This window comes from Podarcis vaucheri, assembly GCF_965113315.1.
Source record: "Podarcis vaucheri genome assembly, chromosome: Z".
Taxonomy (NCBI): Eukaryota; Metazoa; Chordata; class Lepidosauria; order Squamata; family Lacertidae; genus Podarcis; species Podarcis vaucheri.
The window spans coordinates 5,070,561-5,086,493 of NC_138758.1; the positions used below are offsets into that span (position 1 = coordinate 5,070,561).

Sequence of the window (15,933 nt, forward strand, 5' to 3'; positions counted from 1 at the left end):
CCTTGAGTATTCCCCTGTGCAAAAATAATAAAAAGCTCACCGGTAAGCAAGTTAAATCCCAGCCTCAGCCTTGCTGCTCTAGCTTTTAAATGCAGGACTCTTTAAATGCAGGAATCAATTAAAAATGTGGTCCCCCGCCTGCAGTCCTGAGGTGATACAGGGAAGTCTACCTCAGTCCCTGTCACTTCATTCTCACTCTGTTCTGCTCAGCAGATAGACCTGCACAGGAAATGTTAAAGAAGTGTTATAACTTTCAAGACAGCAGCCATCTTTTAAGAAACTATATTTAAGGCAGCTGTAATTCTGTTTAAGTTTGAAATAATGTTTTTTAGGCATCAGCTCACAAAACACACAAAATTTGCATTTAAAGTCAACATATCCGCTCCGGCTGCATACTCCCTAAAATTGTAATGTGTGGACACAGGAAACATCTATCGGACAGCTTTGGTTCAAACTCACTATTGACTGCACTTGAGGGCAAACTCAGAAGGTATTCCTTTGCATAAGCCACCACACATGCAGGTTAGTGGTTTGTTGTTGAACTCCAGCTCCCATGACAGGTTACAGCTGCCAGCATGGCCAATCACTAGGGATGGAAGTTGTAGTCCAGCAACATTTGGAGGCAAAGAGATCCCTTGTAAAGAATGCATCCACCTGTGCACATTCACACAATGCAAAAATATGTGTACCTAATCCCAATTTAAAGGGAAGCTCAGACCCAGACCAAATATGCTGGGCAAGGTAGAAAAATGAACAGATAATTGCTCTTTAGATCCACTCTCTTATCCTAAACCAGGGGTGGGAACCTCATACCCAAGAACTGAATGTGGCCCTTCAGACCTATGCACCCCGAGACTCTCACCAGGCGTTCTCCAGTGTTTTATACTAGAATGCATGGCTGAACAAAGCCTTGTCTCTTGTAGGCCTGGATGGAGATGTGTAGAAATGTCTAGACTTATGAGTCTTTACAAGCTAGAAAAGGGCACATAATTTATTGCTAGGACAGTCCCAAATATATGGGCAATATGTGACATATTGCAAAACCTATTTTTAGTGAGGTGTGATGGCATTGATGCAAAATTGTTTTAAAGTGTTTATAGGACTTGGTCAACACCATTTTTTTCCTAACGGGATTTCTTCCCTTGCCTTTTAAGCAACACATCTCAGCTTAGCAGCAGCACATCCTACTTTGTAATGCACATGGCACATCTAATGGTCGCTTACAGCTGTTTTTAAAACAGCAGCAGGCTCTATCTTCCTTTCTTCAGTTACCCCCTCAAAAACAGCAAGCAGTTTACAATTCCACAATAGCAGTGCTGACTACATTAAACCTGGTTGGTTTCCACCGAAATTCAAGCATCAGTACTAAGATTGTCTGGGTAGTCAATTTCTTGGCACTCTCCTCTGCTGCAGCACTATAGCTCAATTGTCTAAGGACAGATTGTAAATGTTGTGGAGCCACACTCATGTAAGCACTGAACCTCCAAGCTCCTCTACTTTCGCACCTGTAAGAAGGGGTTCAGACAAAGCATGAGCTACAAAAGGCCTTCTCTTGCCCATCACTGGAGCTTTCTTCAGAAGTTAAGCTCAGTATGAGGACTTAAAAATGTGTATGAGACACCCCCCCCCCACAGCGGTCTCGCCTCCCCCACCAAGCAAGATCTGATGCTCCCAGGGGTGTCTAGCAGAAAGTGCAATTACCAACATTCCAAATTCAGGAGAAGTTTACAAGTCTCTTTCAGACCTCTCGGCTCATATAGGAAGGTTGAGGGTTGAATCAGCAGGGACTTATTGAGGTTAGTGCGCTCCCTACATTTCCTCCATCCATTTGAGTTCGGCCTATGTGGCACTGTGCTTCATTCTGAAGCCAGTACCCCCATTTAAAAGACAAACAACTTTGAAACAATGAAATGAGTCTTAGAAAAAATGAACATTTTTATTCCAACAATGGATTTAATACAATTATCTTGATTAGTGGAACTTTAAAGTTGTCAGAATTTCCATTTTGGGGTTGGGACCTTTTTCTGGTTGACATGTCTGAACAAGGCAACTTCTTACATCTGTAACAGTAACTCACTTGGAACCACAAGAAAGACACCCCAAGTTTTCTTCATTACCAATCTTCACACCTTTTTCGGAACCCTTTTTTTCAAAACACATGCAATTTTGTGCTTCCTGAAAATGCTCTAGAGAATGCCCAAGGCATGTTTATTTCATTTGCCTTCTAGCTCTAAACATTAATTTGCCAGGCTGTAAAAATTACCCTACATCTATCATAGATAACACTTCAGCTTGCCTCATACCAAAGACTCAAATACAATGTTACAAGCATTTAACTTGTAGGATTTGAGCCATTTTTACAAACTTTGTTTTAAAAATTTTCAATAAACAAAACATAACATACATGGTTGAAGACTCCTGGTTGAAATCCTGCAAAGTGAAAAGCAAGCAAGGCAGAGAGCTCTTTTTTGCATTGGGTTCAAGGCTCTCTGCCTTGCTTGGGATGGGGGTGTTGAAGCCCTCTTGGCATGCCAGCTCTGGAAACCCTGGGATGCTCAAGTGTGTGGGAGTTCCACAGGCTAGAGAGTAAGTGCTTTTGCATATATATGGAACCCCTGGAACCAAACTCCTGCAGAAGATGTGATCATATAGTATTGTACTGCCAGAGTAGCACATTACATGCCAACAACTTTTGCTACACAGTATTTGTAAGAGGACACAAACAATCTGTATCCAGCTGTTTCTGATATTTAGGCCTCTTCCTCTTCTCTTCTATGAACATCCAATGCTCACAGCAATGACTGATACTGGCATTTAAGATCTGACTTCCCTCTGAAACGTCTTCATTAAACACTGTAGACATATTTAAGCTGCTCAGCAGCTACATTCTCCATGGGCATCCATTCCTCAAATGTCAGCCACAATTAACCTTGTACCTAAGATGAAAAGAGCAACATTAGCTGTGTCTCAAAAGGAAGTTATCAGAAAATTATGATTTGCTCAGGGACAGTCATGAATAGGTATGCTTTGATGCAGATAACAAACTCAAAATACAGACTGTATAAACTACTATGGTCTACAACTCAACACTCTTATCAAGTGTTATTTTAGAGTCAGAAGCGGGCACATGATCCTTAAGGGATAGAAAAGGCTTCTAACACAGCGCAGCCAAACCCAAACACATTAGATACTCAAGGATCCTTATTAGGTGCATTGTGACTGCTGAAAGCCTTATTCTGCTCACTGCTAATGCTTGTTTTTTGCAACTGTTTAGCTATGGCAAGCATAGGCAAACTCGGCCCTCCAGATGTTTTGGGACTACAACTCCCCTCATCCCTAACAGAACCAGTGGTCAGGGATGAGGGGAGTTGTAGTCCCAAAACACCTAGAGGGCAGAGTTTGCCTGTGCCTGAACTATGGCATCCCCACTACCTTTCCTTTTGGGTGGGGTGGGGGAGAGAGAGAGAACTGAAGTCATAGAATCATAGAATCGGAATAGACCACAAGGGCCATCGAGTCCAACCCCCTGCCAAGCAGGAAACAGGAAGTGTTGTTTTTTTCAATTCCAGCAAGCTTCCCTAGATGGATGACTACCGTATTTTTCGCTCGATAACACGCACCCGACCATAACACGCATGTAGTTTTTAGAGGAGGAAAACAAGAAAAAAAATATTCTAAATGAAACAGTGGATGTATGATTTTTGTGGTTCATGCTGTGGCCACAGACATGTGATCTGACGGTGAGTTTGGGGTAGCCCAATGCAAAAATCCTGAGGATTCATGTGGATCCATGTTTGTAACCATGTTTTTGCACCACTGCAGCCCCAGGTAACAGTGGGTGCGTGATTTTTTTGGTGCAAACTGTAGCCATGGACATGCTATGTGATCTGATGGTGAATTTGGGGTGACCCAGTGCAAAAATCCTGAGGATCCATGTGGATCTGTGCTTTGTAATCACATTTTAAGTGGGGAGGGAAGGAAAAGGACTCAAGGGACAAGGAGCACGCATGGAGCAGGCTCCACTTCTCTCCCCCCCCCCCCTAGCGAGCTGAAAAACTTTGCTGGAGGGATAGAGAGCCTGCTTGCTTTAAAGGAACCTACCGGTAGGCTCCTTTAAAGCAAACAGGTCTGCTTCTCTCCCTCCTTAGCGAGCTGAAAAACTTTGCTGGAGGGACAGAGCGCCTGCTTGCTTTAAAGGAGCCAACCGGACAGGAGCCACTTACACTCGTGTAAGCGGCTCCTCTCCTGCTTTGCTCCTTTAAAGCAAGCAGGCTCTGCTTCTCTCTCCCCCCCCCTTAGCGAGCTGAAAATCTTTCCTGCTATTTCCAGCAAAGCGGGAGAAGAGCCGCTGAGTGGGGAGGAGGGAGAGAAGCAGAACCTTCTTGCTTTAAAGGAGCCAACCGGACAGGAGCCGCTTACACTCGTGTAAGTGGCTCCTCTCCCCTCTCGCTTTGCTCCTTTAAAGAAGCAGGCACTCTGTCCCTCTCTCCTCCCCATTCAGCGGCTCTTCTCCCGCTGGAAACCATGGAGGAGGGAAGCATTCGCTCCATAACACGCACAGACATTTCCCCTTACTTTCTAGGAGGAAAAAAACGCGTGTTATGGAGCGAAAACTACGGTATGTCTTTGCCCCGAATGTCTTGCTATTTTTCTGCTATTTTTATTTTATTTCATACATCACCTTGGGACGTATGTGGAAGGTGAAAAATAGTAATACTCCCAAGGCTACTAAACAGCATGTCTGAAATCCTGGTCAAACCTTTTAACCAGTTTTCAGCAGAGATTAAAGTCTACAACTTTGTATGCCACCATTATGGGCATTCCAGGTATCAGGGCAACAAGTGAACTGAACCCTGACAGCATGTTTAACTCATTTACACTGGTATTGAAGTCACCATTCCTAGCAGAGCCTCTCCAAAGCTTGCACTCGTATCAGTGGCATCTGCATATTCTTTTACCGAAATGCCATTCGCGGCTTCCCTTTAAAAGAAATCTAGTTTATTCTCTCCTCTTCCTTCAGAAATTTGCAAAGGCTAGATTCCAAAACAGGGTGGTTATTTATTTACCCAAATTAAGCAGCCAAGAACTCACCACAAACTTCAATGAAGGTATCAGCAATTTAAGTTGTACACTCTATCTGCCCATATTTAATTTGCAAAAAGTATGAAGTGTTCCTAACATTGCATCCATCCACAGCTTACCTGTTGTACTATTAGAGTAGAAACCCAAGTTGTCCACCAGCACTGCCATGCACCAGGTCACATCTTAAAAACAGCAGTCATCCTGCAACAATTAAAACAGGCATGAAAAATTATTCTAGCACAAACTGCCCAAGCCCCTAACCACCCCCAGAAACACAGCAAGAACCCCTGCGTTTGCCAATTAACCTGCTTCAAGCGCTAATGCTTTAAGTTTGAGAGGTGGAAGGTTCACTGGATTGGAATGAACTGGAATGGCTTATGGATTCTCATTTCCTTTCCAATGGTGCTTTTCATGGTAAATCCATAACTTGACTGGCATATGTTTTGAGGATTATAGCAGAACTTTAGTTGGAGGTCTTCAAGTCTTACTACATTTCAAGAGCATCTTTTGGACTTCCTGGCTGCACCTGGGTCATGACAACTTGCCAAAGGTTCTGCTATTTGTATCAAAACTGCCCACCCGACTTAGTACAAAGAAGTCAGGCATCCAACTAAACATCAGGTTCGTATTAACGGCTTGTCTGAAATTCCCCAAGCTGGTATAGATTTTGGCTATTTAAGCCAATTTCTGATTTGTTAGCATTTTAATTTCCTAGTATAGTATAGTATTGTATAGTATAGTACAAGCAGTTGTTGTTTTTTAAGTTCTTCTTCAAAACATAGTGGGCAAAAAGTAACCCCTCCCAACCCTTTAAAGAAATGTTTGTCTACAGTGAGTTGCTTTCTTAGTGTTGCTTTCAAAAGCTTTGTGCCATACAGTTTCATCTAAGATAAGGTTATGTTGAATTTGTAAGGCTTCGCCTAAGGCTATCCAGCAGTTTTTCCATTGGGTGCTGCTTTAAAATTTAAAAGCTTCCATTGCCATGATGTACAGCATGTCCTACCGTATTTAAGGACAGTAGTTCTGGTTTCAGTTTGACTAGACTGAAAAACTAGTTTGCTTTGCTTACCATCTTTGCTGTTTCACACGCATTTGATGCTTTAAATCTGTTGTGGAATGCTGAAAGTTGAAACTTGTTTATATGAAGCCATAAGCCTTTCAGAAGTTGGAGAGAAAGACTTCTTTGCTTATCTTATTTTCTCCATTTTGCCTTTGGAGTCAAAGATGTTCCTTTAAAAATGAGACACTACAGGATTGCAAAAATTTGAAACAGTAAGAGCAAGTACCGTTTTGCAGCTTCTTTGATGGAACTGGCCAAACCTCTTACTTACAGATCTGTAGCTTGCTTACTACAGGTTAATATGTTATTTTTGGGGGGGTGATGTTCTTGCAAATTCCCAAATGAAATATGTAGAAAGGAACAACGTACATTCAGCATTATCCGTATGTCGTTTTGATTTAATGACTGAATGGTATCCTGAATTTTTACACAAGACTGAAGAAATTTTCTATTTTGGAGCATTGTGTGCATTTCAGCATGGAGAGGATGTTTTAACATTTTAGTTTGGCACACATCCCACCACCCTCCAAAAGCTAAAATGGGTTTGCTAGAAAGAAGGCACACGTTTGCATGTGTAGAACGATCCATGGCCATTTTAGATGGCTGCACGTTGTACGGGAAGCCTTAGGGTTGCCGGTTTCATGGATGAGGTGAGAGCGTTGCATTTCAGGGTTAACCTTTACTTTAAAAAGTTACAACACTAGTACACAGGCTAAAAATGTCATACATTAACATCTGCTTTCTGAGACAAATATTAACAATTTTGAAATGAAATTAAAACAAGTTTACTTTCTCCTCACAAAAAAACATTAAGTAATGGAGGGGAACTTAACAAGCAACAATAAAAAAGATAAAAACATATGTTTCAGTAGTCCTCTGGAGTAAGGAAAGAATTTCCACATTTCATTTGTTGGAGGAAAAAACTGATTTGGTCCAGCACTTTAAAAGGTTTCAGTATCTGCTTCGGCCTCCGCCTCTTTCAGAGCGGCTCCCTCCACGGCCGCCACCTCTGGGTGCTCCGCGGCTGGAGCTGCTGTAAGAATCACGTGGAGGAGCATAACCCCTTTCCATAGAAGGGGGGAGGCCTCGGTCTTGTCTTCCCACACGATCCCGGCCACTTGAGTAGACATCACTTCTGCTGCTTGAGTAACTTTCTCGACTTCCACCATACCCATCTCGGGTGCTCCCATAATCGTCATAGCGACTGCTTCCACCATAAGATGGAGGGGGCCCTCGTGCAGGTGGAGCACTACGTGAGTTACCTGCAGGTTCAATGGTCAGGTAATAGGACAACACTATAAATCATATCACCACAACTTTACATCTGAGTTTAAAAGAATTTGTATCAATGGTGTCTGTTACTCTTTTGTATTAACTGAAAGTTTTAATATAATCTCACATGTTGGGACATTTGGCAGGGGAGTATCGGATAGTGAACGAAATAAAGGCTGTTTGAAGACGATGATATTTCTCAAGGCAGCTCTTTTTGGGATTATTCCAGAACAGCTTGCTATTTTTACAGCAGAAATTCCACCATTTTTTTTCCAGTGATAGATGCAATTCAGATCAGTTGAACTTTTGCTTCGTTAGTTTATGGGAACTGTAATTCAATCATTTTGTTAAAAATGAAGTACCGGTGTATTTTCACTGCAGTGGACAAGCCCAGAATGCCAATTCCCCACTTAAGTAGATGCAGTCTATTAAGTCAAGAGTGAGGCCTACTGAGTCCCTTAAGACCTTCAAAATAAGCACTTACCATAACTCTCATAGGAATCTCTGTATGAGCCCCCACTTGGGTGATCAGAGTAGTCCCGGTCACGCCCTCCATAGCCATCACGATCACTGTAAGAGGAATAACTGCTGGGGGTTAGTACAGGCCATCGCTAGGTGAGTTTTGCACAGAGTAAGGTAGCCCTTTCACTTACACCCTGTTCTTCCTCAAAAGAATCTTAGATTTGGTTCCCAAGTAGTCTCCCATCCAAGTGGTTTTGAGATGACCCACCCTTTAGTCACAATACCCTGCCTGATTCAGTCTAGGTACACATAACTAAAATAATCAAATATCTATCAATCCTTGCCTCAGTTACCCTCCCCACTATTTCCTTTGTGTCTACATAAGTCGCTTGGGGTAAGAACTAGCCAAAGCTGTTCTTTGCAGATCATCATGAATATCGGGGTGGTAGTCAGAAGATAGATCTGGATCTATTAGTAGATCAGAAAAGATTTGTGATTCCCAATTATAGCAGCAAAATGTAGAAAGCTTGTGGCAACCATTAATGGATATGTGCGTAGAACATGAGCGCTGTTCAGTTGAACTCCTGGGCTCAAAATTCTTTAATTCCAAGTACATCATTTACACTAGGTTCCTGTTAATAGATTCCTAGGTTTTAGTTTCAAATAAATTATATTCCAAAAGCCTGAAATCTGCCCAATCCCTGATAAACATAATGGTGCTCTAGAAAATAATGACATATAGCTTCCCATAGACCTACATTATTCACCTTCACATGGCTCACTAGTGGCTTTAGAACTGCGTAAAGAAAGCCAACAAATGTTCATGTGAGGTATGGAGATTTGGTTTCTCTTCTGTAACGTAAGAGGGATATACATGTTCTTGTAGCACCTTAAATATAAACAGATTTATTATGGCATAAGCTTCCATGGACCACACTCCACTTCACCTGACACATGAAGTACTATCCTTAGTTGCAAGTAGGTATGGTAAGACTTCAAAAGTGTCTGATGAAAAGGACTGTAGTCCACCAAACCTTCTGGCATAATGAAGCTGCTCAAGGTGCCACAAGACACTTGTTATATTATTGTGCTTATTGTTTGAATCAAGTAGAAAGAGTCACACTGCAAACTGAAACATAAGCTTGACTAACTTGTTGAATGAAATATTAAAAGATTTGTTTGAGAATACACAAAAGTGAACGTTAAGTACCTGTAACCTCTTGAGGGATACTCATCACGTGAACGGGAATGACCATAGTCACGGTAGGCATAATCTCTTGGAGGTGGAGTATATTCCTTTGTGTCTCTGGAACTTGCCAATTGAACAATGAGCTTGACTAGCTTGTTAATGGAATATGAGAGATTTGTTCAACAACACACAAAATCGAACATTAGCTACCTGTAGCCTCTTGAGGGGTACTCATCACGTGAACTGGAGTGACCATAATCACGGTAGGCATAATCCCTTGGCGGTGGGGCATAATCTCTTGTGTCTCTGGAGCTTGGATAGTCCCGACTTGAATAGCTATGGAAATGAAAACTAAAGTATTTTTTCCGGTAGTGAAGTGCAGGAGCTCCTCATAACAGCTCACAGCCATACGCTCAAGCAAAGTCCTAATGCAGCAGCAGACACCCTACCACAAAGTGGAGGAGACGTAGTGTAACATCTAATTAGACTTGGCTGACAAGTCATAGAATACTGAACTTCAAAAGGTGGTGTAGCTGCTAGCATCTTAAACCTAGGTTGCAGAAACCTGACTTAGAGCTAGATTAGCATTTAGCTTTAAATGAGCATTAGCATTTAGCTTTAAATAAGAAATACAACCAATTCTACAATTACTTGCTACAATTTAAATGGCTAGCATTAAGTACAAATTCAATTAAAATAGCCGGCCACTTTGATTCTCCTCATTCTTCCTTTATGCAGATAACAAATTGTTCATAAACAGTAAACACCGAAAGCCTCATTATCTCATTGATTTGCCAGAACAAATCAATTGTCTGGTTGTCCTGACAGATGGGACACGCCCAGTCCAAAAAATGTCCCAGAGATGCGCTCCCCTTACACCCTTTCCATTAAATCACTGCTTCTGCAATCAAAATGCATTAAGTTCAATAATTAAGTTCCTTGATCTGAAAAATATCCAACAGGGTTTGATTTTACCTGTCTTTAGTACTGTAACCATCATCTCTTGGAGACAAATAGACATCTCTTCGTGATGGCAGTGGTTCTCTGCGTGGCGGTCCTCCATAACTGTCTCTACCGCGTGAAAGCGGTGCTTAAGTAATCAAGCAGAAAATGAAATATTTTTGAAATAAAGCCTTCTGAAAACAAGGTATTAGTAAAGAAAGATGTTCCCACCATGAGATAAGACCACACCATACTGGATCAAACTTTTCTGTGGTGGTTTAAGTTCAATACAACCTCTATCAGCAAGATGAAGAGATAGCAAAGTCCTACATTATACTGAAAGTAAAGTTGCTTTCAGTTCTTGTAAACAGAGGCCTAGTCAAACTAAGCATACATCGACAAGGGCTGACTAGTGAGTATTTAGCCCATATTCTACAATTCAAGAATCCTTTTCAAATGTGTTGCATACGACCCACATGTGGAGATATGCTGAACACTGCAGTCATCCAGCATAACTAAGGAGTGTCAATTCACACCTCTTAATCCAGCAAGGGATATCTGCCCTAACACAGAGACACTAGCGGGGACTTGCTCCCAACATAGCACTGCTGGAGGGTCCTGGAAGCAGCACAACTACCTTGCTATTTCTGAGTGCCAGAAAAACTCAGCACAGTTGTAAAAGCCTTTCTCCAACCACCAATTTGTGGATCCATGCAATGGACAATAAAAAAATACTTTATTACATTTACATGCTATTTGGCATCAAAGTGATAAAAAATTACCTCTGCCTCCCATTCCACTACTGCTACGAACAGGTCCAGAAGGAGCAGGTCTTTTAGGTGGTGGGCCACCGCTACGTGGGGGTGGACCCCTTTTCATTGGCAGAGGGCCTCTAGAAGAACCTAAAAGAGCAGCAATGTGTCAGCTAGATAACAGAAACAGGATTCCTCAGACAGATCTGCCTCACTGGGAGCACAATGTACTACTGTGGCAGTACCCATGATACACACAGAATATTCCTGCACTGTCCCTTCCCAGAGAGAGAACGTCATTTGGAACAGAACTGATTCTCAGCAGCTGTTTCCAATAATTTGAACTACTATGATTTTATTGTTCTATTTTAATGAACTTGTTGTTTATTTATTTGCTGCTGTGTTTGTTATTACAGGGATTGCAATACTTGTTTTTTAATGTTACTATGAATTTTGTGATCCCCTTTGAGCTCAACATTTGTTGTGGGAAAAGTAGAAGACAAATATCAATCAAATCAAACTTTCGATTCTAAAATTTGGAGGTCAACAAAGCAAGACCATGGACTACAAAAGATTCAAATTGCTATTTACTGTTTAATCTCAAAACAGCAAATAATGCAGGACAGCTATAATCAGCAAAAATCGCTGCCAATAGCTTATACGCAAATACTAAGAAACTCACCTTTGTTTAAGACATTAAAAAAACCAACTGTGTGGAGCAGTATAAACATCAAAAAACATCAAAATTGAAGAACAACATCAAAACACCGATTGAATAACTTTTGCCTAAGCTTGCAAAATTTCAGTTAAGGCATATCACCAATTTGCTTAACATGAGATTAACCCCTGGACCAATTTCCAAAAGACACCTCAATGTTTTAAGCAAGCCTACAGGTTCGCTCGCTTCATCTCTATACCCCAGTACATCAAACACAAGAATAGCATTCATCCTGTGAAATAGCAGGATGGCAATCTTTTTCCAAACTTCCAAAAAGGGTAAAATAATTTGTATTGTGTCTAGAGCTGGGTGATATATTGGTAAATCTGTTTCAGACATTTTGAGGGGCTTCTTGCCCCTCAGCCAAGCAGTTTAAGGCAATATGGGGCCTTACTTAACTGCAGGGCATTGAATATGTATCTAGGCTGTTTATTCCTCTCCTAAGGTGGAGAAAAGCAGCAGCTGAGATATATCATGATGTTTGGAATGTATCAGTATATCACAATATTTAGCTGCTGATATACAGTGGTACCTCGGGTTACAGACGCTTCAGGTTACACACTCCGCTAACCCAGAAATAGTGCTTCAGGTTAAGAACTTTGCTTCAGGATAATAACAAAAATCGTGGTCTGGAGGCGCTGCAGCAGCAGGAGGCTCCATTAGCTAAAGTGGTGCTTCAGGTTAAGAACAGTTTCAGGTTAAGTACGGACCTCTGGAACGAATTAAGTACTTATCCCGAGGTACCACTGTATAAGAATGTTGAAAACCAGGTATTGCACAGTTCTAATTGTGTCTTGATTTTGAGAGGAAGCTGTAAACCAGCATTCTCTATGCAGTGGCTTGTATGCTGCACAATTACACATGGGAAAACACACATACCCAAATAACTCCCTCTTGAAGGAGGACCCCTTGTTCCACTTCCACCTCTTCCGCCTCTAAAACCTCTTGGAGGACCTCTGCTCCTTGGAGGGGGAGGGGGCCCACGTCTACCGGTTTCAAAGGATGGCTTGGTAGCTTGTTCAACTTTAATTGATCTTCCGTCTAAAGACTGAACAAAGGAATCTAACTCAGCATTAATTGCAAATGCTTTTTGTAGGACAGAGTGCCTCCGTTCTTATCCCTGCTCTGGTTTCCGGCAAATACATTTGGTTTGGTATTATGCGGTTAAAAAACCTAATTTTTAAAATGAATATATTGTTTTAACCACATTTTGTAGACCACTCAAGGATTTAACCAACCAAGGTCAACTTAAAAATTGAACACCCATATTCTACGGCTACATGCTTTCAGTATGTCAATCTTATTTGTTTACATAGAATTCTTCTAGATCTTTAGTTTCCAAGTGTATTCAAACCAATTTTCAGAAGCAAAGGTTTTGCCATGATGTGCATGTTATTAAAAAGTAACAGCCTCTACAGGTATTTTCTAGAAATAACTGATTGAGCCATCACAATCAGGAAACAATGCTGTATTATTTCGGCAGTTCTTGAGATATCCAGTTTCGTTCTTAATTTAAGAGTAGCCCATAGAATGCCAGTACTAGCATTCTGGGAGAAAATATGCCATCAGGCTTTATTTGTTTTAAAGCTAACCCTTAACATCCTTAAACAAATTCCCTTAGCATCCCTAAATGCTATTACCCAAGCATTCACTCCATTATAGCACATCACTGAACTTGTCTCATTAACTGAATAAAACCAACTCTGTCAACCAATCAATCCAATCACCCTCAGCTTGACACTCTGCAATTAACACATTAGTTACTACCTTTCCATTCATATCTCTGGCAGCATCCTTGGCATCTGCTGGACTCTCAAAGGTAACAAAAGCAAACCCTCTTGATTTGTTGGTTTCACGGTCTTTCATAAGGAGAACTGAAGAAAGACAACAGTGTTATTCCACTTTCATCATAGAATGATGTATCCCAAATTGTACACAAGCCTGCTCAGAACTTCTTAGAGGACGTATAAGCTCTATCACTTCAACTGATCAAAGCTGTTAAGTTCATCAAAGCAGACCTTTAACTTAATATTATGCCCTAAAAAGGCTGTGTGCTTACCCTCTACTATATGGCCATATTTGCCAAAGACAGATTCAAGAGCCTTCTCATTAGTCTCTGTGTTGAGCCCACCAATGAAAAGCTTGCCAGGACGATCTGCTTCAACCATTTTGACACAGTTTGGGATCTGGAACAACACACATTCAACTTGAAATGGGAGAAGCTTGGGTCCTTTGGAAATATTTGACAAAACAGGATAATTCCTCAGACAACAATATGCAGATATTGAAAAATCTGATTAGGGCTTGATGGTTCTTATCAGCTTGTCCATGCCCTTAGTTGCTAAACAGAAATGGCAGCATCATTTCTGTGGTGACCAAGGCCTTGCTTAAAGGCAGCTAATTGAGAACAAATATTGACACTACAAACACAGTGCCCCAAAATCCAGAACAATGGCCCTTTAATTACTAGCTGCAAGCAAAAGCTCTAATGCAAGAAACTGTTACAATTTTTAAAAAAGAAAACCAAACCTAATTTAAGATAATTTAAGTGGAGGACAGAAGTGCCTGGCGTGCTCTGGTCCATGGGGTCACGAAGAGTCGGACACGACTAAACGACTAAACAACAATTTAAGATAAGGAAACATTCACAGGGGAAGAAAATACAACAGCTCCCCTATGGTTTTTTAAAACTGAAAAAGGTTGAAATGAAAATGCACCACAGTGATTACTACAAAGGGAGCTGTCTCCCACAGGGATATTTATTTAATTTGCTTTTTGAAAACTGTATTGAAATTTATTAATAACAAAACATTCTTTTGTATGGTATGTCCAAATATATTAATAAAAATCTATTCAAACTTATACAATTCCTTTCACCATACATTCTTATTCATATACATAAGACTTCCCATCACCCCCCACTGTATTTACCATTTCTTTTTTCTATTGTACTAATAGTTGTTACTTTTGTCTGTTTATGTTATCTTATACTTCCTTACATCTTTTCGTATCCAATTGCATTATTTTTTGGTATATTACACAGAAATATCCCACAGGGATATTTAAGTCGGCCCCCCACCTGAATTTTTTTTTCCATTAAAAGGAAGGTGGGGAAACTGCTTAGCCCTTTTATTGAGACAAGTAATACATTCAGAATTCTATCGAACAGTTCACTAAACAATAATATAAACAAGTAACTTCTGAATATTTTAGACCACCACTATGTATGCTTTGCAATGTTTCTATACTCCACCATCACAACATTACTGGCTAAAGGCTCAGTGGGGAACTTTCAGGATTTTAAAAAACTCTGTTCAACAAGGTCCAACACAGTAAGCTGATTGGTACATCCAGCTCAGTATTGTCTGCTCTCCAGGGTTTCAGGGGTTTTTGCCAGTCCTGCCTAGAGATGCCGGGGACAGGACCTGAGACCTCCTGCCTGCCGAGCAGATGCCCCACCACGGAGCTACAGCCCTTCCCCCAAACTTGCACTTGAGGCTTTTTGCTCTCCCCTCCTCCATCCTACACCTTTTGAAATTTATTTTTAGACTCTTAAGCCCAAGGACAGCGGCTGCCATCAGAGATTTATGCTCTTGTAATAGTGGTTTTATAAGTCGCTCTCAAGAGCCTTTCTTGGCTACAATAGAGAGGGGGGAGGGAAACTCGGAAATTAAAGAAAAGCAAGCAACTGAATATACCCAAAATGACAAAAGGCCACATTCAGGTAACCCTGCGGCCGCGCATGCGCGACGCTGAGACCGCCAAGAATAGGGGAGGGGGTGAAAGCGCATTCCATTAAGACGCAAGAAAAGAACGAGTCGCGCCTGCGCAGTCGCGGTTTCTAGCGCCCACCCGGCGCCCTCGCGCGTGATGCGCACTTCGGAGAAAGGGGAGGGGGCCACAAAGGAGGGGCTGAAGGCGATCGCAAAATGGCGGCTTTGACGACCCTCCCTCCCTCCCTGCCAGGCCAGCCCAGCCCCCCTCCCTCTCCGGCTCACTTTTCCCTCAGGGCTGGCCCAAGGCGGCAATCGGCCCCCGCCCGCCCGCCCGCCCCTCCCTCACGGTTTAAAATGGCGCCTCCGTATGAATGAGAGGAACGGGCGTTGAGAGGGCGTGTGCGTGTGCGGAATTAAAAAGGAATAAACGGGAGATCGCAGAAGGCGAATCTCCCCCCACCCTCACTGCCGCCGGTGTAAGCAATCGGTGTGTGTAGGGGGTGGATAGTAAAGCGCGGGCGATTCGAAAGGCGTGCGCGCGTGCGCTTCTCTCTCCCCCCCCCCCCGCGCGAGCTTACCTCCAAACCGCCAGTAGATCAGCAACGACGCACTGAGAAGGAACAAAGGAGCCGAGGGCCTTTATATATCTGACGTCAGCACATTCGTCTCGAGGCCAGAAAGCCCGGATGTAGGAGTGAAAAGAAGGGGGCGGGACAAGCAGGGACACGCCAGGCAAGAGA

At 42.0% G+C, this 15,933-nt stretch overlaps 1 protein-coding gene across 7 annotated transcripts; it reads right to left on the reverse strand.

The window, feature by feature from the left end:
* Nucleotides 1–1,919: 1,919 nt before the first annotated feature.
* Nucleotides 1,920–15,899, reverse strand: RBMX (RNA binding motif protein X-linked). Of its 7 annotated transcripts, none has more exons than XM_082207289.1 (11): nucleotides 15,772–15,899; nucleotides 13,537–13,663; nucleotides 13,245–13,351; nucleotides 12,357–12,525; nucleotides 10,790–10,909; nucleotides 10,041–10,155; nucleotides 9,276–9,401; nucleotides 9,087–9,182; nucleotides 7,899–7,984; nucleotides 5,202–7,404; nucleotides 1,920–2,936 (listed from the first exon to the last, which is right to left on the reverse strand). In XM_082207289.1, the coding sequence occupies exons 2-10, from the start codon at nucleotides 13,643–13,645 to the stop codon at nucleotides 7,094–7,096; spliced, it is 1,239 nt and encodes a 412-aa protein (XP_082063415.1). In that variant the 5' UTR covers nucleotides 13,646–13,663; nucleotides 15,772–15,899; the 3' UTR covers nucleotides 1,920–2,936; nucleotides 5,202–7,093. The 7 variants fall into 7 exon arrangements, with proteins under 7 accessions (XP_082063415.1, XP_082063413.1, XP_082063414.1 ...); XM_082207287.1 differs by having other exon boundaries at nucleotides 7,899–7,999; XM_082207288.1 differs by having other exon boundaries at nucleotides 9,087–9,188; nucleotides 15,772–15,898.
* Nucleotides 15,900–15,933: the final 34 nt, after the last annotated feature.